At 36.3% G+C, this 18,807-nt stretch overlaps 1 protein-coding gene across 3 annotated transcripts in view; it reads left to right on the forward strand.

Moving 5' to 3' along the window:
* Positions 1–18,807, forward strand: part of AIMP2 (aaRS-interacting multifunctional protein 2) — a 127,760-nt gene that overhangs the window by 67,859 nt on the left and 41,094 nt on the right. For 2 of the 3 annotated variants that reach the window (XM_090377108.1, XM_090377107.1), the window contains exon 4: positions 6,704–6,776. In XM_090377108.1, coding sequence (XP_090233234.1) covers positions 6,704–6,776 — 73 coding nt within the window. The remainder of the gene's footprint in view (positions 1–6,703; positions 6,777–18,807) is intronic. The other variant, XM_090377109.1, reaches the window with a different exon arrangement.

The raw sequence follows: 18,807 nt of genomic DNA on the forward strand, positions 1-18,807 counted from the left end.
ATATTTCTCTCTGGAGAGCAGTTTGAAGTGGAAGATTTAGGCAACTTGTTTCACAATATGGGAATGGTGCATTTTGTAGCAAACTTAGTTCACTACTGGCAAATGAAGCTTTTTTGTCAACCCTGTACATCAGAATAATACTAAATTTTTTTAAAATGTCTTTAAAGAAAGCAATTTTTGACTTGAATTATTTTATTTTTTTTTTTTTTTTTTTTGCATCCAAGACTTCATCATTGGTGTTCAGCAATGACACTGGTCAGCTAAAAAAAAAAGTGTTATTTTTTTCACACTCCCTGTTAAAAATTCACTGTGATTCTTGTAGATTTGATATTTCTGAATTTAAATATTGCAACCACATTGCTGTAACACCCACTAGTTTTAAGGGAGAAGGAATTGAAGTCAATTTAAGTTTCTAATAAAAAAAAAACAATTTCATATATTTTAAGAAAATGTTACATACTGTACTAAATATTGAACAGTGGATCTATTAACCTTATTCTATTTACAAAAATGTTTCTCTGATAACAAAACACTTATTTTGTCATTTTTTTTGTCTTTTATAATTGTTCACTAGTGTTTATCATATGAGATTCCAGCAGTAGTCGGCCAAAATATTTGGACTCCATTTTCCCTGGTATCATTTTTCCATTTGAGAAATATCTTGGTGAACCTTTCACTGTGTTCATTGGAGACTGCTCCTAAGTTTCCAGGAAAAAAGTGTAAATGGGAATGTAGGAAATGGAGCTTTAATGACATGTTGCATCCCAACTCTCTGCATGCTTAAATTAGCTCATCCACACTTTCACTGTAATTTTGTGATTTCTCATTGCCTAAAAAGTTCTGACAGACTTTTTTTGAATACCTCCCAGTCTCTTATTTCTGTAACATTTAAGTTTTTAGTGAATTCCTCATTTTGGATTAGCAGTTTGATTTGAGGACCCACAAAAATTCCCTCTTTTATCTTGGCCTCACTGATTCAAGGGAACTTTTGCCTCAAACAGGAAAATCCTTCTCCTTTTTTGTCCATTGCTTAGATTACAAATGTAACATAATTAATTAATATATAACTAGGTACGGAAGTTATATAAATGGAACTTGTAGATAATGCTCGATATTGAAAAATATATACAGCGCTATAACTGTGTTGGGATACAAGTTTAGGGTAATAATTTTGTACTGAAATTGATATTTTATTGAAATTAAATCGAAATCATGACTCAGACCAGAGCAGCAAAGCAAAAGGCTTAAGCTAATGGGAGTGCTATGGCTCAGGGGAGAACTGAGGAGGGGGGGCCTCTGAATCACAGCCTTTTAAAATGCACTTTTTTGTGGAGCAGTCGGGTATGGGACATGATATTGCCATGGGGGATGTCTTTGTGTGTGTGTGCACGATGCAAAGAGTGTAACGAAATCAGGCGACAACTCAGCGTTGTTATGGGCCTATATGAGAGCTTGAAGGACAGAGTGGATGCCCTCGAAGGATCTAAATTGAGGGGCCCATCTAGCTCTCAGCTGCCCACATCAAAATCCGAGCTTGCACTTGGTCATCATGCAACACAGCAGCAACCTCCAAGGCAGAATGTCTGGACCCACAGGAACTAGTAGTTGTTGGTGACTCTATTGTCAGGAAAAACAGGGAACATGCTTTGTAAAAAGGATATGTCTGTCAGGGGTAAAGGTTGATGATGTTGTAGAGCAGATATCATTTTTTAAGGGCACAAAAGGTGATATAGTTGTTAAGGTGATATAGTTGTTAAGAGTAGGAGACCGGCAGAATTACTTAACAAGTACAGGTCACTGTTGAAAAAAAAGCCGTGAATTAGGGTTGAATTTGAAAGTGTCTGCAATTCTGCCCAGACACGATAGGAGGGAGTATATGATGAGAGCCTTGTCGATCAATTCGGCCCTGGAAAGATTGTGCAAGGCTCAAGGGGTAGAATTTTTTTCAGCCTGGTCTGTACTTGTTAACAGGAGAGACTGCTTCTACAGGGATGGGATACACTTAAATAGAAATTGTGCAAGAATATTTGATGATGCTATCGAGTCAGTATGGTGGGTCGGAAAACTGCTAGCTTGGGGAGATAGAAGGACTAATAGATTAACATTAGCCACTGGCAGAGGTGAAAGTGATTCTTGCACTGCTTCTATTGGAATGAACAGCAGCCTGGAAAACAAGATGCAGAAATATTTCAGAGACTGCTGGGAGTCATTGCGGTACAAGTAAACACATGGGTTGTTTTAGGGTAGCTAAGAATATGAACAGGTGCATGTATACTTACGTATACACCAATGCTAGGAGTTTGGTAAATAAATTTGATGAATTTGAGGTATTGCTTAAAACATCAAAGGCACATATTGTTGGGATATCAGAGAAATGGTGTCACACGATATAAGGAATGCAGAACTGGAATTTGGGGAGTACAATGTGTACAGAAAGGATAGACAGGATAGGAAGGGAGGAGGGGTTATGCTATTAGTTAAAAAAACATAAAATCCAAGGAAGTGAAGCCAGTCGACATCGCGAGACAGTGCAGTGTCGAGTCAGTTTGGTGTGACATAAGCATTGGGAGATCAAAATTGAAAGTAGGAGTGCACTATAGGCTTAATGACTCTGATGAGTATAATAAGAAACTGTACAGGGAAATAGTGGCCCAGTAAATCAGAGTCTTATAATGGGGGGTTTTTTAATTTCCCACATATTGATTGGAATTTGTGGGTTGGTCACTCACATTAGCAAGGCTTTTGTGGATTTATTACATGAGTGTTTTCTATATCAGCATGTTCAGGAGGCAATTAGAGGGAGTAATACTCTTGATTTGATTATCAGTAGTGATTCTTCATTCATTAAGAATCTGCAGATAAAGGAACCACTAGGTGGCAGTGATCACAGTGTGCTGAAGTGGGATTTACTCAAAGAGGTAACTACCATCAGGGATAAAGGGAAGGGTTTTTGCTTTCATAAAGGCGACTTCGATGATCTGAGACAGTATTTAAATTCTATACAGTGGGACTAACTGATGATGTTGCCAACAGGAAATTCAAAATGGGAAGCATTCAAAGAACTTATCTTGGAAGCTACTAGGCTTTACATACCAACTAAGAAATATTGTTCAAGGTTTAGGCTAAATGGATGTCAGATCAATTAATGAGACATACGGCAGAGAAGAAAAATGTGTGGGATACATATAAATTAACATATAAACGAGGTGATTTGCCCACCCATTTTGCATGTGACACAGAAGCCTATGATAGATATAAGTTGATCTGTAACCATGTTACAAAGGAGGTTAGGCAGGCAAAGGCAGATTACGAGAAATCTTTGGCAAAGGATGCAAAGAAAAACAGCCAAGTGTTCTTTACTTATGTAAACTCTAGAAGGAAAGGGATGAATCAGATTGGTCCGCTTGATATCGATGGTTCAACTGTTTATGATCCTGCTCGGGTAGCTAAGAAACTAAATGAATATTTTGCATCGACATTCACACATGAGGAGTTATTCAGCGAGAGGAATGCCAGAGGTGTATTCAACTCTGGCAGTAAGCTAGATAATCTTGTAATAACTGAGAGTAAAGTGGAGGAGAAATTGTTGAAGATAAACACAAAAGCACCTGGGGTGGATTGGGATCTATCCAGTTATATTAAAGGAGGCAGCAAACCCTTAGCCATAATTATGAGAGCTTCCTTGGACTCAGGGGAGGTACCCATAGACTGGAGATGTGCAATGTGACCCCAATTCACAAAGGAGGATCAAAGGCTGACACAAGTAATTATAGACGTGTGAGTTTAATTTCTATTCCAGGAAAATTAATGGAGGCACTGATTCAAGAAGCACTGTAGGATCATCTACACAAGACTTCAGTTATAGCTCGGACACAGCATGGTTTTGTTAAGGGAAAGTCTTGCCTGACCAATTTGATTGAATACTATGATGCAGGGAATAACTTTGATATTATATATTTGGATCTTAGAAAGGCTTTTGATACTGTTGCACATGGAAGACCTCTGCACAAATTGGAGCAGTGTGGCATTGGAGGCAAATTGCTGCTATGGATAAAGGGGGTGGTTGAGGGGGAGAAGGCAGAGAGTTGTAATCAATGGACACTGCTCATCGTGGACTAATGATATTAGTGGAGTCCCTCGGGGTTCAGTATTGGATCCATTATTGCTTTCTGTATTTATGAATGATATTGATGATGGTATATCAAGCTTAATGTCCAAGTTTGCAGATGATTCAAAGGTTTGCAGGGTTGTTAAAGACACTACTGACGCTATGCTGCTTTTTTTTTTTTTTTCTTTTTTTTTTTTTTTTATGTGAACCCCAAACACGAGAGGTATTAGAACCTATAGTACTTTGTACCGTGCTTGGGTTAAAAAAGCATGGGTTGAAGGAGAAGTATGGTGGGAGGGGGATGCCGGAAACTTTGCTCTAGAGACTAAACATGGGTTTCACCACTTCAAGCCTCCAATAAGCAAAGTGGTGGTATTTCACCGGTTGATGAAAGTCATCTACCACACTGCAACAGGATCTGGAAAGGTTGAGCAGATGGGCTGAGAGGTGGCAAATGAAGTTTAACATTGACAAATGTAAATTACTACATATGGGAAACAGCAACCCCAGAACGACGTATCAACTCTGTGGTACTATACTGACAGTGATAGAGAATGAAAAGGACCTGGGGGTAATTGTGCAGGCAGATATGAAGTGTTCTGAGCAGTGCAGACGGTCTGCAAGAGTAGCTCATGGTGTCTTGTCAATGATATACAGGAATTTTTCTAGCAGGGATAAGGAGGTGATTATCCCCTTGTATAAGGCAATTGGTCAGACCACACCTTGAGTACTGTATACAAATCTGGAGGCCTCATTTAAGAAGGATGTAGAGCTGTTGGAATGAGTACAGAGAAGGGCAACAAGATTAGCGAATGGAACAAAAGATTGCTCTTACGAAGAAAGGCTTAAGTTTAGCAAATTACAGTGTCTGGAGACTAGGCACCAGCAAGGTGATCTGATAGAGGTGTATAAAGCCTTGACTGGTTTGAGCATGCTCAATGCCGTTGGGATTCTTCCTCTTGCTCAGAATAATCACCTGAGAAGGCATAAATTCAGATTGAGGAAAGGCAGATGTAGGATAGATGTGCGGAAATTTTCCTTTAGCCAGCGGGTAGTTGGTTGGTGGAACAGACTTCCGTCCATTGTTGTGGAAGTTGATAGCCTAAATAAATTTTAGGCTCAGCTGGACAGGTATTTCGAATGGAGGGGTGAAGTGGAAGTGGGTTTTTGTTTTTGTTTTTTTTTTTTTTTTGGCTGATGCTGCATAAGCTTGCTTTCTTGCATCATCTTGCATCTATCGACTCGACTGAATATGTTTGCAATATTTTTCTTACTTCCGCTACCCATTACTTGAATATTCACATTTTACTTTCGATTTATTTTTCACACTTTCTCGACGCATTTGTCGACTTTAGATGTCCTCTCTTCCTCATTCACAAGCATTTGGTATTAGTCTCATTTTCATACTAACACTTACAAAGTCAAGGCCCTTACTGAAAGGGTGGGCTTTATAACCCCAGCTAGCCTAGTACATTTAATATCTTTTTCTTTACTTTTTACTTTCTACTTCGACCTTTTTTTCTGTTTGTAAAGCTATTAGGGCAATACGGGATGATACGAATGTTCCAACTATCCTTAATCTCTCACTATTTTTGCCTCTGTCTATTTAATTACACCTTAATCCCTTGGTGTATACCATTTGCTTGCTCACAAATTTTGTGAAATTTATTCACTTTTCTACTAAATTCCAATTTATGTTATATATTTTTTTTTTATTTAATTTACACTGCATAGAGACTACCTTGCCCATACTTTGTAAGAGTAGTGCTGCTTTCCCTTATAATTTTATTCTTTTATGCTTTATTTCACTTCTCTTCCACTGTTATGGACAAGTAAAGAAATGCAGTTCCTGATAGATGGTCAGGTGTAGTCTCCCGATGAACTACCTGACCATGTATCAATATTTACTTTAGCCAACATCGGGTTTCTGCATTTTTGCTATCCTTTTTCCAACTTATAGCTAAATTTGCCCACCCATTTCGGATGATGGCTATCTCACCTTTTATTTTATTTGTTTAATCATTTTGTATTAATCATTTTACATTACAGGTCCCTGATCTGTAATTGACTTTGTAATTTGTCCTATAATTTTCTTAATTCATCATAACATATAGGATATTCGCATTCCTTTTCTCTTTTTACAAATCTACAACGCTTCCTATTTCTGCTATCCTCACCCTTTTAGTTTTTGGCAATTTGTGTATTTTTCATTCCCATCTCTGCACCTTTATAAAATTTATCAGACCTATCAGTTCTTACATAATTATATAAACTTTTGCATTCTTTACTGCTGCTTTGCAAGTTTTTGTGCATCTTCATTTCTTACTTATTTTTATTTTTTCTATCAACTGATACTACATGTTTAAACTCATGATTATATATTGCTTTTCATATATATATATATATATATATATATATATATATATATATATATATATATCCACTCCAGTGTGAATAATAATACATGTATATTCATTAGTATTGATTATAGAATTTAAAATATTTACTTATTATTAATTTTAGTTTTCTATGTCAATAAGAAATTATGATTTTTCAGTGTATAAATAAGTTAATGCATTATTTAAAACATTTCAGTTGGCAGGAATCCAGAATTAATGGTTAGTCCTGTTCTTCAGTCTACTATTTTTGGTGAAATTAATATAATCAGGTAATAGGAAAAGCTAGTTGTAATAATTAATGAAAATTATAATTTTTGAATGTTGAAAGAAGTAATAATTCCTTACTGTAACTCCCAAAACATTTTTCATAATATATTAGTATAGCTAAAGGCCAAAAGTTGCAAGTAAATCAGGCTTTTGCTGCCTCATCTGGAGGGGCAGGAGAAGGACTTATCTGTACAACTTGTATCCTTGTATCATATTCTTACCACTGCCAGAGAGTACCAGTTACCCCTTTAATTTTGCCAGACTAGGAAGTGTTTTATTTCAGTGATCAACAATATATTGAATAAATATAAACATCCCAAAGTCCAATATAGCTGAAAAGTGGCAACTGAGGTTTAATATTGATAAATGTAAGATACTGCAATGTAAGATATTGATAAATGTAAGATACTACCAGTTGAGTAGCACCAAACTCAAAGTTGCTGATAAGAGAAAAATGATTTAGACAGAAGTCTCAAATGAAATTCTCCGAGCTGTGAAAACAGGCTACCAAAACATTGAGAACTATGGGAGTTCTATCAATGATATATATATATATATATATATAATAAAGGAATAATATTAAGAAGCTGAGTAATCATAGAATTTGGAGAGTGCAAAAATGAAGGTAGTGTTGATTATTGATCAGGGACACTGCATTAGCAAAACGTACCCTACAGCCATAATGTGTATACATATTACGTAAAGAAGGTTATGTTTAATCATATTGAATCTACGATATACACAAGAAGTGAATTCATTCTACGAAATGGATAAGGCGTGTAGTGATATATGGTAGGATAACCAGGTAAGGGATGAAAAAGGAACAGATAGTTGGTAAGAAATTAAAATAAGAAATGAAGAGGTGACCAGAAAGGTTACATTGCAGTGTTTTTCACAATTTCAGTGTTTTTGTCAGAGGCCATCCACCAAAATTATGAGAAAGACGGCAATGCTCTTGCTTCTGTTTCCAACATGTTCTGTATTCTACGGTGCCGTGTGCAGTATACACGTGTTAAGTAAGAAATTTGAAATTTTGCGGTAAGAATAAGGCCAAATAAAGTCTAATAAATGTAATACATACAGATCATGGATGACCTTACAGAAGCAAATAAAAAGAATTGTAAAAATTATGTCTGAATAAGTACAAAGAAAGGAACTATTACCATTACTATGTAAGGCTGCAACTGAACAAAAGAAAGAAGTAGCGGTGTGCCAGTGTGTGTGTGTATATATATATGTATATGTATGTATGGGTACGCTAGCGGTACCTAGCGTTAGAAAATGGTGTGAGAGAAAAAAAATTCATGATATGGTGTCTGTAAGCTTGGATGTATAAATTGAAATGAATGCTAACATGGTGCCCAAACTGCCCAGGATAGTTGAGAGATATATAATAGCTTGCAAAGTAGCAGTGAAAAGCAGCTAAACTTTGTTAAGGTGAAATATAGATTGGGTAAAGTAAGAAGTATATCCCGCATATTGCGTTCGATAAACTAATGACTCACCGGACATAAAAAGTAGTGACAAGTAAAGCAGAAAGATGAATGAAGTGGGGTAAGTAGTTGGGCTCGGGTAGTTTGTGGTTGCAAACCCGTTCCTATAACCCTCACCGAAGGTCTGGGAGTAAGCACATCATGTATTTAAGGTCAGTTGTGTGAGTGAGAGAAATATGATAGATAGATAATGAAATGAAAATTAAAATTTTAATTAAATTAAATTATATACATAGTTCTTACACTATGTTAGGCCAATTGGTGATTACAAGGTTTCTAAGCTGCAAGACACCACAGAGGCCTAGTGTAATGTACAAAGGGTACTAGGAAAGTTTTGCAATATGACGGCAACAATGAATCACAGGAAGCTGCTTGTTGCTGCATGTTGAGACATGTTCATACGTGCATAGTAGTCGCCGCGCCAAGTCGATGGGCTCAGTTATTCATTAGTAGTGAGAGTGTAAAGTGCTTGCGATGGCATCGTGGTCACGAAATGAGATAAGGACAGTTTTGCGGTATAATTTTGTGCATGGTTTAACCATAGACCAGTGCTTAGAAGAAATGACTCTTGCACTAGATGATGATTGTCCACATCGTACAACGATATTCAGGTGGTATAGAGAATTCCAAAGGGGAAATTTCACTCTGGAGGATTCTGAGAGGCCGGGAAGGCCACGAACGTCAGTTACGGAGGAAAACGTTACTGCTGTGAGGAAAATGCTTGACGAAAACAGGCGAGTGACCTACCAACAGATAGAGGATACTTTGGGCCTAACTGCACCAGCAATTCGTTCGATTCTGCAAGATCATTTGCACGTGAAGAAACTTTGTTCTCTCTGGGTTCTGCATCAACTGACTGAAGAGCAGATGACACGACGTGTGACTTGGTGCCGGGAGATGTTAAAAAAGTTTGATAAGGAACAATCTCGGTATGTGAACAACATCGTGACAGGTGACGAGACTTGGCTGTACTATTACGATCTGCCGACCAAGGCTCAAAACAAAGTTTGGGTCTTTGATGATGACGACACACCCGTAATTGTCAGAAAATCCCGATCTGTAAAGAAGAAAATGATAGCTGTATTTTTCAAAATCGAGTGGAATCTTCTGCGTGTCAATCAAGTGTCTTCTGCGTGTCCAAAACGTGTCGTTTTGGACACGCAGAAGACAGTCACAGCTAAGTGGTATACTGAACAATGCCTGCCTAAAGTCATTGGATCTATGAAGAACCTGCGGCCAAAGTCAAGGATGGACACCTGGTACCTCCATCACGATAATGCTGCAGCTCACCGCGCCAAAGCCTGCACCGAATATTTGACCACGACAGGACTGAAACTTCTCGAGCACCCTCCCTACAGTCCAGACCTTGCTCCCTGCGACTTTGCACTGTTCCCGCATGTGAAAATGAAGCTAAAAGGGAGGCAGTTTTCCAGTGATGAGGACCTTCTACGGACTTGGGACAACGAGTGTGCTTTACTCCCTAGTGAAACTTGGCAGAACTGGTTTAAAGATTGGTTTCGGAGGATGGAGAGGTGTATTGAATGTAGAGGAAATTACTTTGAAAAAATTAAATAAACAAAGCTGTATTGCAAAACTTTCCTAGTACCCTTTGTATATTAGAAAAGTTAGGCGACTTCTCTTCTCTGAACATATTATGTTCATCTTTGAAAAACCCCTTTCCACTTCTGCTGAACTTGCAGCAATTGTTCTGACAATATTTTTAGCTCTTTGAACACTTTCAGGAATTGCATAATTCTGGGAATTTTTTGAAACGTTTTCCACGAAATCTCAATAATCATTAATATCAATTTGGTAATTAAAAATATCATTAAATACGAGCAATTGTTCTTCAGCTGCTTTCCATGGAACTAGTACTTGTTCAATATTCCAGTAATCTGGCTCCAAAAAAAATTGAGAAATTGTAATTTATTCCTATCTTGAAATTGGCTACAACTTGCTTTTAAATGTTCACAATCCATGTCTTTTTTTCAAATTCGTTACGATGTTTTCTAAAAGTCTTTCCCGAGGAAGCCCGACAAATCGATAATTTTATATTTTTGAAGATTTCTGAAGTAATTAATTCATCAACTTTTTTTTTTGTATGGACCCTTTTCCTTTCCAAGCATTTTAAATGCTTTAATAGATCTTATCACGAGTTTTTCAGCCTTTATTATTCCATATTTCTTGCTTGCAGTGCATTTGAAAGAAGAGAAATTTCGTTTAAAATATCAATCATCAATGCCAATTCAGTTATAAAATATATATTTTCAAGACGGGCAGCCATACCTAAGTACTTTTTATTTGAATAAAAATAGCGATGTAGTGCTGGATAAGTGTGCCACACAGCTAGGGTTGACCTTAAACTACAGGCAGCCTATCTTAGTCCCAAAACTCTACCAATCTTTATAATTTCAATTCCAAGTTGTTCGGATATTTTGGAAAGTTTGATTTGGTTCTCATTGGATTGATGAAAATAGTATATATCTTATCAGTAAATATTTTAAAATGATTTACTTGCTTTATTTCCTTTATCGAATCATCTAAAACAAGATGGAGGCAATGATTTAAACAGTGCCATATTATTATGTTTGGAAACTCTTTTGCAATCCTAGTGCTCACTCCAGATTTTCTCCCAAGCATAACGCTGACACCATCAGAGCAAAATCCTATTAAATTTTTTTCTAGGTAGTTCTTAGTAAGCCCAAAATTATTTAAACTTTCCATAACTGAAGAACATATTGTCTCTGCATCTTGTTTTTCCAATTCAACTAGTTCAACGAAACTTGTTGATGTAACTGAATCCTCAACTTTTAAGAAAAGTATAATAACTGGTTTACAGGATATCGTTGCAGCTTCGTCAATAATCAAACATATTTTCAGATTATTTTCAATACTCTACATCTTTTTGCCAGGCTGTAAACTGCATTAAATACTCTGCAAGTTGCACTTAAATATTTTTCATTCATTATATCTATTACTTTTGTTATTGAATCCTGCTCACATTGTTTTAAGTTCTCTTTACAAATGTTATGAGCTTTTGATGAAAAATGTTCTTTCATTTTTTTCCTTTTAGAAGCTTGTTGTACCTCTTTATTTTTCCCTGATGTCTCAATCTGGAAACATTTCCATTCTTTTGACACATGAACACTTTTTTCTCTTTTATAAAGTCATATTTTGCACAATACCAACCTAACTTTTTGTTAAAAATTACCAGTCCATCATATTTTTCTTTAAAATTGTTATATTGTTGCCCTGTCCAGCATTCAGGAAGATTATTTTCAGTTTTGGAGTTATTGTTTTTTATTTCAATAATTGATGTGCTGCTTTCTTCAAGTTGGAGTGGTTGTGCTTGTGACTTGTACCATCCAAGGCCAATTCTGATACTGCAGATTCTGATTTTGGATTCTTATTGAAAAAATCTATCAAACTCTGTTGCCTTTTCATCCTTTTAAGGGCTACTGCAAAAAATTTAAAAAATGTTTTATTTTAATATATTATAGAGCAGGAGTGGATATCTGCCTATATATTTGAATATTTTTACTGGTTCTGTCCACATGTGGTCATATCATAAACTTTTATAAACAAAGCACTGTGCTTTTACCATTGATAAACATCAGTCAGAACATACATTTTCTTCATTTTATCGATACTAAACGAAAATTTCTTGCTGAATTAATAAATGGCATAGGCTATGCAGATTAAATACGATAGAATAATGTGTACGACAAACCTGTTTGTCAAATGTTTCCTGTTGTTTTATCACAACAGGAAAGTTGTGATAAAAACGTCTTAATTACCAAGTGCACATTGGCATAAGGATTCCAACATGGAAGAACATTCTTCCACAGCTTTAGAAATGGGCGATAAGATAACCCTGGAAATCTATACTTCTATTAGTTCGTTGTGTCCTAGCTTCCTATTGTTTTTATTGATCGGGGAACAACAACGCACTCATATCTCGTGTGAATTTCGGGCGTAACACAAAGCTGAAACAAATGACAGTGTGTCACCCCCTGGTTGTTTGGCACCTTTTCTCTTTACGTTATATGTATGTTTGTTTACTTAAGTAACAAACACGAGGGAATAAAAATGTAGTATTTCATCAAAGGTATAATGAGTTTATGAAATGAATAAATAAATATTACAAGCATAGTTCCATCTAATGTTTTTTTACCTATGGACGGAATGAACATTACTACGGGCACTTGGAATACGCTGTTGTGTAGATGAATGTTAAAAAAGAGTAAGGAATGTAAATTTGTGATTTCCATATTGAGTGGCTGCCTAGACACCCACCTTAGAGAGAACCCTGATCACAAGTGCCATTTTAACAACCAACTCCCCGAACTCAACAAAAAATTAGTTATCGGTTCTGCCGAACCAGTGCGAACCGGCTGAATCCCACCACTGGACTAAAATCAATAATTGATTTTGTGATCACTAAACAAAGCACAATTTTTGTCTGTGATGTTAGAGCCCAGAGAGGAGCAAATTGTGGTTCTGATCACTTTTGGGTGAAGACTATGTTGTCGTTCCCATGGGTGTGCCAAAAAAAAAAAAAAAAAAGGAAGAAAGACTTTAAGAAGAATGAACAACTTGTCACTGAAAGATTCAATGTTGACTCACTAAAAGGTGAGAGAGCTCTAGGGGTTCGTATCAATGAAGATTAGACTAAGAATTAGATGAAACCTATGGGGAGAGTGTAAAAGACATATGAATACCTAAAGGAACAGTGAAGAAAATTTCTGGAGAGGCAATAGGAAAATCTGAAAAGATGAAACAAAATGATTGGCTGAACATGAAAATTAAGGAATTAATAAAGGAAAAAAGTTCACAGAAAAATATATAAAGAAAAAAATAAGGAAGTGAAAGCGGAAGTCATCAAGACGAAGAATGAGTCATGGGATAGAGCATGTGCCGAGGTGAACAGCAAACTGGGATGTACAAGATCTGCAGAGGCATGGAGAGTATTGAAGGGTTTAAGGAAACCTCATAAGCAAAATTCTAGGCTGGAAATTATAGATCTGAAGGAATGGGTCAATTATTATGAACACCTATTGAATGAAGGAAGAGAAGAATTTAGAGACTGAAACAGAGACAGTTGTAATGAAAAGAGGATTGAACATCCAAATTAAGGAAGTGGAACTGGAAATAAAAATGGCAAAAAATGGAAAAACACCAGGTCCAGGTGGAATTAACATGGAGCTGCTTAAATATGGAGGTCAAAAAGTTTTAAATCTACTAACTGTTCAACAAATTATGTGATGCCGATGAAATACCAGAGGACATCACAATCAGATACATTACATCAATTTTTAAGAAAGGTCACAGAAGAAGATGCTCCAACTATAGAGGAATTTGCATTCTGAGCTCTATTGCTAAACTATTTGGGAAAGTGATAAAATCAAAACTGGAACAACAGATTATAATTTCTGAGGAACAGTGTGTCTTTTTGACTGGGTGCATGTATAGACCATTTATTCACTGTTAAGCAAATTCTGGAAAAATGTCAGGCTACAAACCAAAATGCAGGTATGCTGTTCATAGACTTAGAGAAAGCATATGACAATGCACCAAGAAATCTTCTGTGGAAGGCTATGGAAAAAATGTCAGTAAGCCATCCATTAATTGATATAATTAGAAGAATCTACAAGAACAATAAATGCTGTATTTAAATTGGTTCAAAATTATCAAGAAAATTTAAAACTTCAAAAGGAATACTTCAAGAATGCTGTTTGTCACCTACTTTGTTTAAGCTATACCTGGAAGTTGTTCTAAGACCATGCTCATAGAAGTGCTGTTGAACGAGTATTCCCCATGATCAAAATAAGTACCTTTACAATATACTGTTTACAGATGCCCTATTTGTGGTAGCACAGGATGTTGATGATGCAAATTACATGGGCAGAAAGTTACTAGAAGAATATAAAACATGGGGACTGACAGTGAATTTTAATAAGACAGAGTATACGAATTGAAGTGAGGATGTTCTGGATTTAGATGGAATACAGGTGAAAACTGTACAGCAATTTAAATACTTGGGTGCAATTATTCACACTGATAGATCATCTGCACAGGAAATTGAGAGAAGACTGGGTGAAGGTAGAAAGGTCATAGGAATACTCAATTCTGTGCTATGGAATAAAAATATTATTACCAAAACTAAACATCAAACATATAATGCAATATTACAAAGTTTTATTATATGGATATGAGACTTGGACCTTAAATTAAAGACAAAAAATGAGATGGATTTCTCGCGAAGATCAACAAGAAAGTGTAGGACTGAAAAAAACTTTGAAATGGCGTGATAGGGAATACAATGAACGTCCAAAAAGAAATAGGTTCTCCTCTATTGATAAAATGGAGGAGAAAAGATTGGAGTGGTTTGGCCATGTGAAGAGAATAGAGGATGACAGATTGCCCAAGAGGAGCCCTGGAATGGATGCCATGGAGAAGGAAAAAGAGAGGAAGACCAAGAAGGAAGTGGATATAGGGTGTGAGAGCAACTATGAATACAAGAGGATTGGTAGGTGGAGATTGGGAAGATAGAAGAAAATGGGGAAAAAAAAGAATAAACGAATGAGTTTTTGATGTTAGGTTGAGGAGAACCATTGTAATAACGGAATAAATCCTACGAAGATAGAACTAAGAGCATAACTCCTCCACCCCTCCTGTCCTGTCTGTCCCTGTATACATTGTACTCCCCATATTCAAATTCAGCATCACTTATGTCTGAGTGACATAAGTCATGTCTCTGCTATCCCTACAATCTCTGCATTTGATGACTTAATCAGTACTTCAAATTCATCAAGTTTATTTACAGTGCTCCTGGCAGTAGTGTACATGCAAGCACATTCTTACTCTTAGTTACCCTTACACAGCCCATTCACATGAGGAACCACAGCAGGATCTGACATCCCCAACACCTTGCTTTCAAGGCTGCTGCATTTTCCAATAGAAGCAATGCAGGGGTCACCTTCACCTCTGCCTGCAGCTCTGGTTAATCTATTAGTCTGTGTAACCCCCTCAAGCTAGCAAATTTCTTTCCCACCTATCACTGCCTCAAGAGCATAAGCAAATATTCTTGCACTCCTTCTATTTAAATGTATTCCAGTCTTGTAAAAAGTCTCTCCTGTTAACTAGCACAGACCACGCTGAGCAAAGTTCTGCTCGATGAGCCTTGCACATTCTCTGTCAAATACAATTTAATATGTTATTAATCAAAAAAAGCAGTAAAAATTTCCAAAACACTTATCTGCTCCCACAAGTTCAAAATTCTTCCGCCATTCACGGGTACTTGTCTTCAACTCAGAAATTTAATTTTTATCACAAAATCATTCCTATTAGCTGTCCTCATGTTTTCATCAAATTTGAGGAGCCACTTAGGTCATTTTGTTCTTACTATTCTAGAGTTTTTATTTGTGTGCAAGATAACATTGAATTTACTTAAATCTGCACTTTTGAAACAACAAAGTTTATTGGCCTTCCTCAACATTGGGTTTGAGTTCTCCCAACATGTTTGTGAATGGCATGAATTACGCTTTCTCTTTAGATTTTTTCAGTGCTAAATTTTTTACCCTTGAAATACGTCATTTTTATCCTGGAAGTCTGGAAAATAGTCTCATTCCATCAAAAATGTCTTTTTTGCCATATGATGCACTGATGCCACTCTTCAACTTGTTTTCTCTTATGCTTTACATGAAATATTATACCATGTTCTGAATTTCTCATCTGAACCTTTGAATTTGACCATTTTCAGTTCCATTCTCATTTCCATTGCCTTGTTGAATTAATGGTCCACTTACTGGGATGTTCTCTGATCAGACAGAACAGAATCAGTCAAACATAACAGCATTAAGAGCAATTGTCTCTTAATGTTTTTTCCCTTTTTTTACTGACCTTAACCACCTCAATCTTTGTTTCCATTTAAAGCCCACATCTTATAAATTGTGTCCTTATTTTAAATTAAATCACCAGTTTTGTTTTACTTACACTAAAATTTTCAGCAAAGCATAGGTTTTCCTTCTTTTCGGGTTATTCTCCTCCCTCTGAGAGCCATTAAATAAAATAGATGCACATCCTAAAGTTTTTAGCTTTACTTAGAAAAGTTTTTATAAAATTAAGGCAGTTATTTAAATTGGCAAAAGCCTACAAAACCAACTGTGTTTATTGATTGGAAGATTAAAAAATTAAAAAGAATTAAACTTAAATACTTTAATTCCCTGAAGAAAGCATACTTTCATCCTCATTTCATCATTAAATTGTTTAAAAGCATCTAAGCAGTTAAAATAGTGGAAAGAAGTGAGAGCTAAGAGGCCTTTTGCGATAAACACATCATCGTTCAGTTCATGTATGAAAAAGGAGCTAAATTGCATTAAATAGAGATTAGTATTAGTTGCCATATTGAAGAAAGATTCGGTAATTTGACATTAGAAATGTGAAAATGTGAGTTTTGCCGAAATCATTCTGTCTTAAGGCTTCTGAATGCCTTGACATTCTATGTCAAGGCATTCAGAAGCAGTTTGACTAATTTAATTTTATTAATTATTTCTTTGTGGCTGTTGTGAAGAAGAAACTGTGTTCTTTATAGCTGTTGAAGAAGGTTTATTATAAGCAGAAAAGATTAAAACTATATCTGTATTCTTAAAAATATTTTTAACTCCTTCCAAACCGACAGTGATCAGGCAACACTACTTACTGTTTTTGATGTGATTTGTTGTTGGTTATAAGGAGCCAATTTAATTTTTTTCATACTTCTGTTATTGCTTCATTAGTTAAATTTCTTGGATATTTCCTTTTTAAAAAAACTATAGTTAAATATTGTAATTCTCTTTCCATATCACCCTATTGAGAACAATATCTCATGGTAAAACTAAATAGGCCTCTTGCTCCAGGATCCATAGTGTAGGAAGTACGAATATTGTTCTCCACCACAGGAATGGAAATAGTAAATAATAATGAAATTGCAGGTACAAAGAGGGTGGCAACCTCTAATAGAAACTACAGGTACAAAATTAAGGTAAATTAAATAAAATAAGCAAAGTAGCTTTCAAGTCTGAGGGACTCTTCATCAGCTTGAACATAAACGTAAGTATGAAACAAAGAATGCCCTGGTCTGGTCATGTAAGGCAAACAATGTATGGTACAAGCAAAGTAGAGAAAATCACTGGTTAGAACTAGATGCTTATAGCTGCGAATGCAGGACATGCACATGGGGCACATGCCAACGTTTATCACATTGCAGGATAACCGCCTCTATGATTAGATGTATGTGCATGCCTTTGTTGCGGTTAAAAGTTCCCTGCTCAGTGACTGGCAAATTGACCTTAGCATGATACAGCCTTCTACTTCTCGGACAGTCCCACCTTGGATGTTTCACATACTGCTGTGCGACCTTTCACTCACATCGTTAGGGAAACGCACCTTATCCCAACAGAACATACTGCAAATTCATGCCACATTGAGAACCCAGCACAGAGTACATGCCAATCTACACGGACAGATCTAAAACTGATGCCCATGTTGGTGCAGCAGCAGCAGTATTTCCCAACCTTACCATAGCCAAGGAACTCCCCATTGAATGCAGCAGCTACACTGAAGACTGTGCTAGCTTCATAAGCGTTAAATTTCACCTTATTAACAAATATATTGAACAGTGTTATCTATACAGACTCCATTAGTGCTATCCAAACTATACAACAAAATAAAAATCATGATAACCCCTTACTCATACAGATTTGGAATACAATGACTAAACTAAATAGGAAGAAACAGGAAATTATCTTTTGTTGGATCCCTGGTCATGTTGGAATTTCTGGAAATGAACGTGGTGATCTAGCTGCAAAACTGCTACAGATCCTATAGATCAACCATTTAGTATACCAATCACAGACTACAATTCAATTATAAAGAAGCAGTGTCTTGAAAAATGGCAACACATCCGGCAAAGTCAAGTTGGGAACAAGCTACTCCATATAAAGAAACATCTCCAACCTTAGAAATCCAGTATATGTGAAAACAGGCATGAAGAAGTCGTATTAGCCCGACTACAAATAGGCCATATAACACATCTTTATCTTCTGGCAGGCACTGATCCACCACTCAGCTCACTGTCCAACATGTACTCATTGATTGCCCCAAATACAATAGTGACTGACAAGCTATGTTTACCTCTTTTGCCAGGACGAACATTTCTTTCAGTATTGCTGACCTCCTGCCAGATACACCACACATGGCCAAAATTTTTTCATTCCTTAAACAGATACAACTGTACAACAGTGTGAACTTCAAAACCATTTATATACATAAACTATGAATTTAACATCACCATAGTTAGGTGCATTATGGCCTTGCTGCCCTTGCACCATAAAGCCCATAAACAAACAAACAAACAAACAGCAGTTAAAGTACTACGACAAAGGGATATATGGAGTGATTTGAGCCATACTCATTGATAGTAATTGTACGAGTGGTCGATGATTTTGATATCACACTATGGGTCAAGATCATGTTGTGAAGACCAATAGTGCTCTGCGAC

The sequence above is a fragment of the Mastigoproctus giganteus genome, chromosome 7 (genome assembly GCF_048544385.1).
Source record: "Mastigoproctus giganteus isolate SK-2022 chromosome 7, ASM4854438v1, whole genome shotgun sequence".
In the NCBI taxonomy this organism is placed as follows: Eukaryota; Metazoa; Arthropoda; class Arachnida; order Uropygi; family Thelyphonidae; genus Mastigoproctus; species Mastigoproctus giganteus.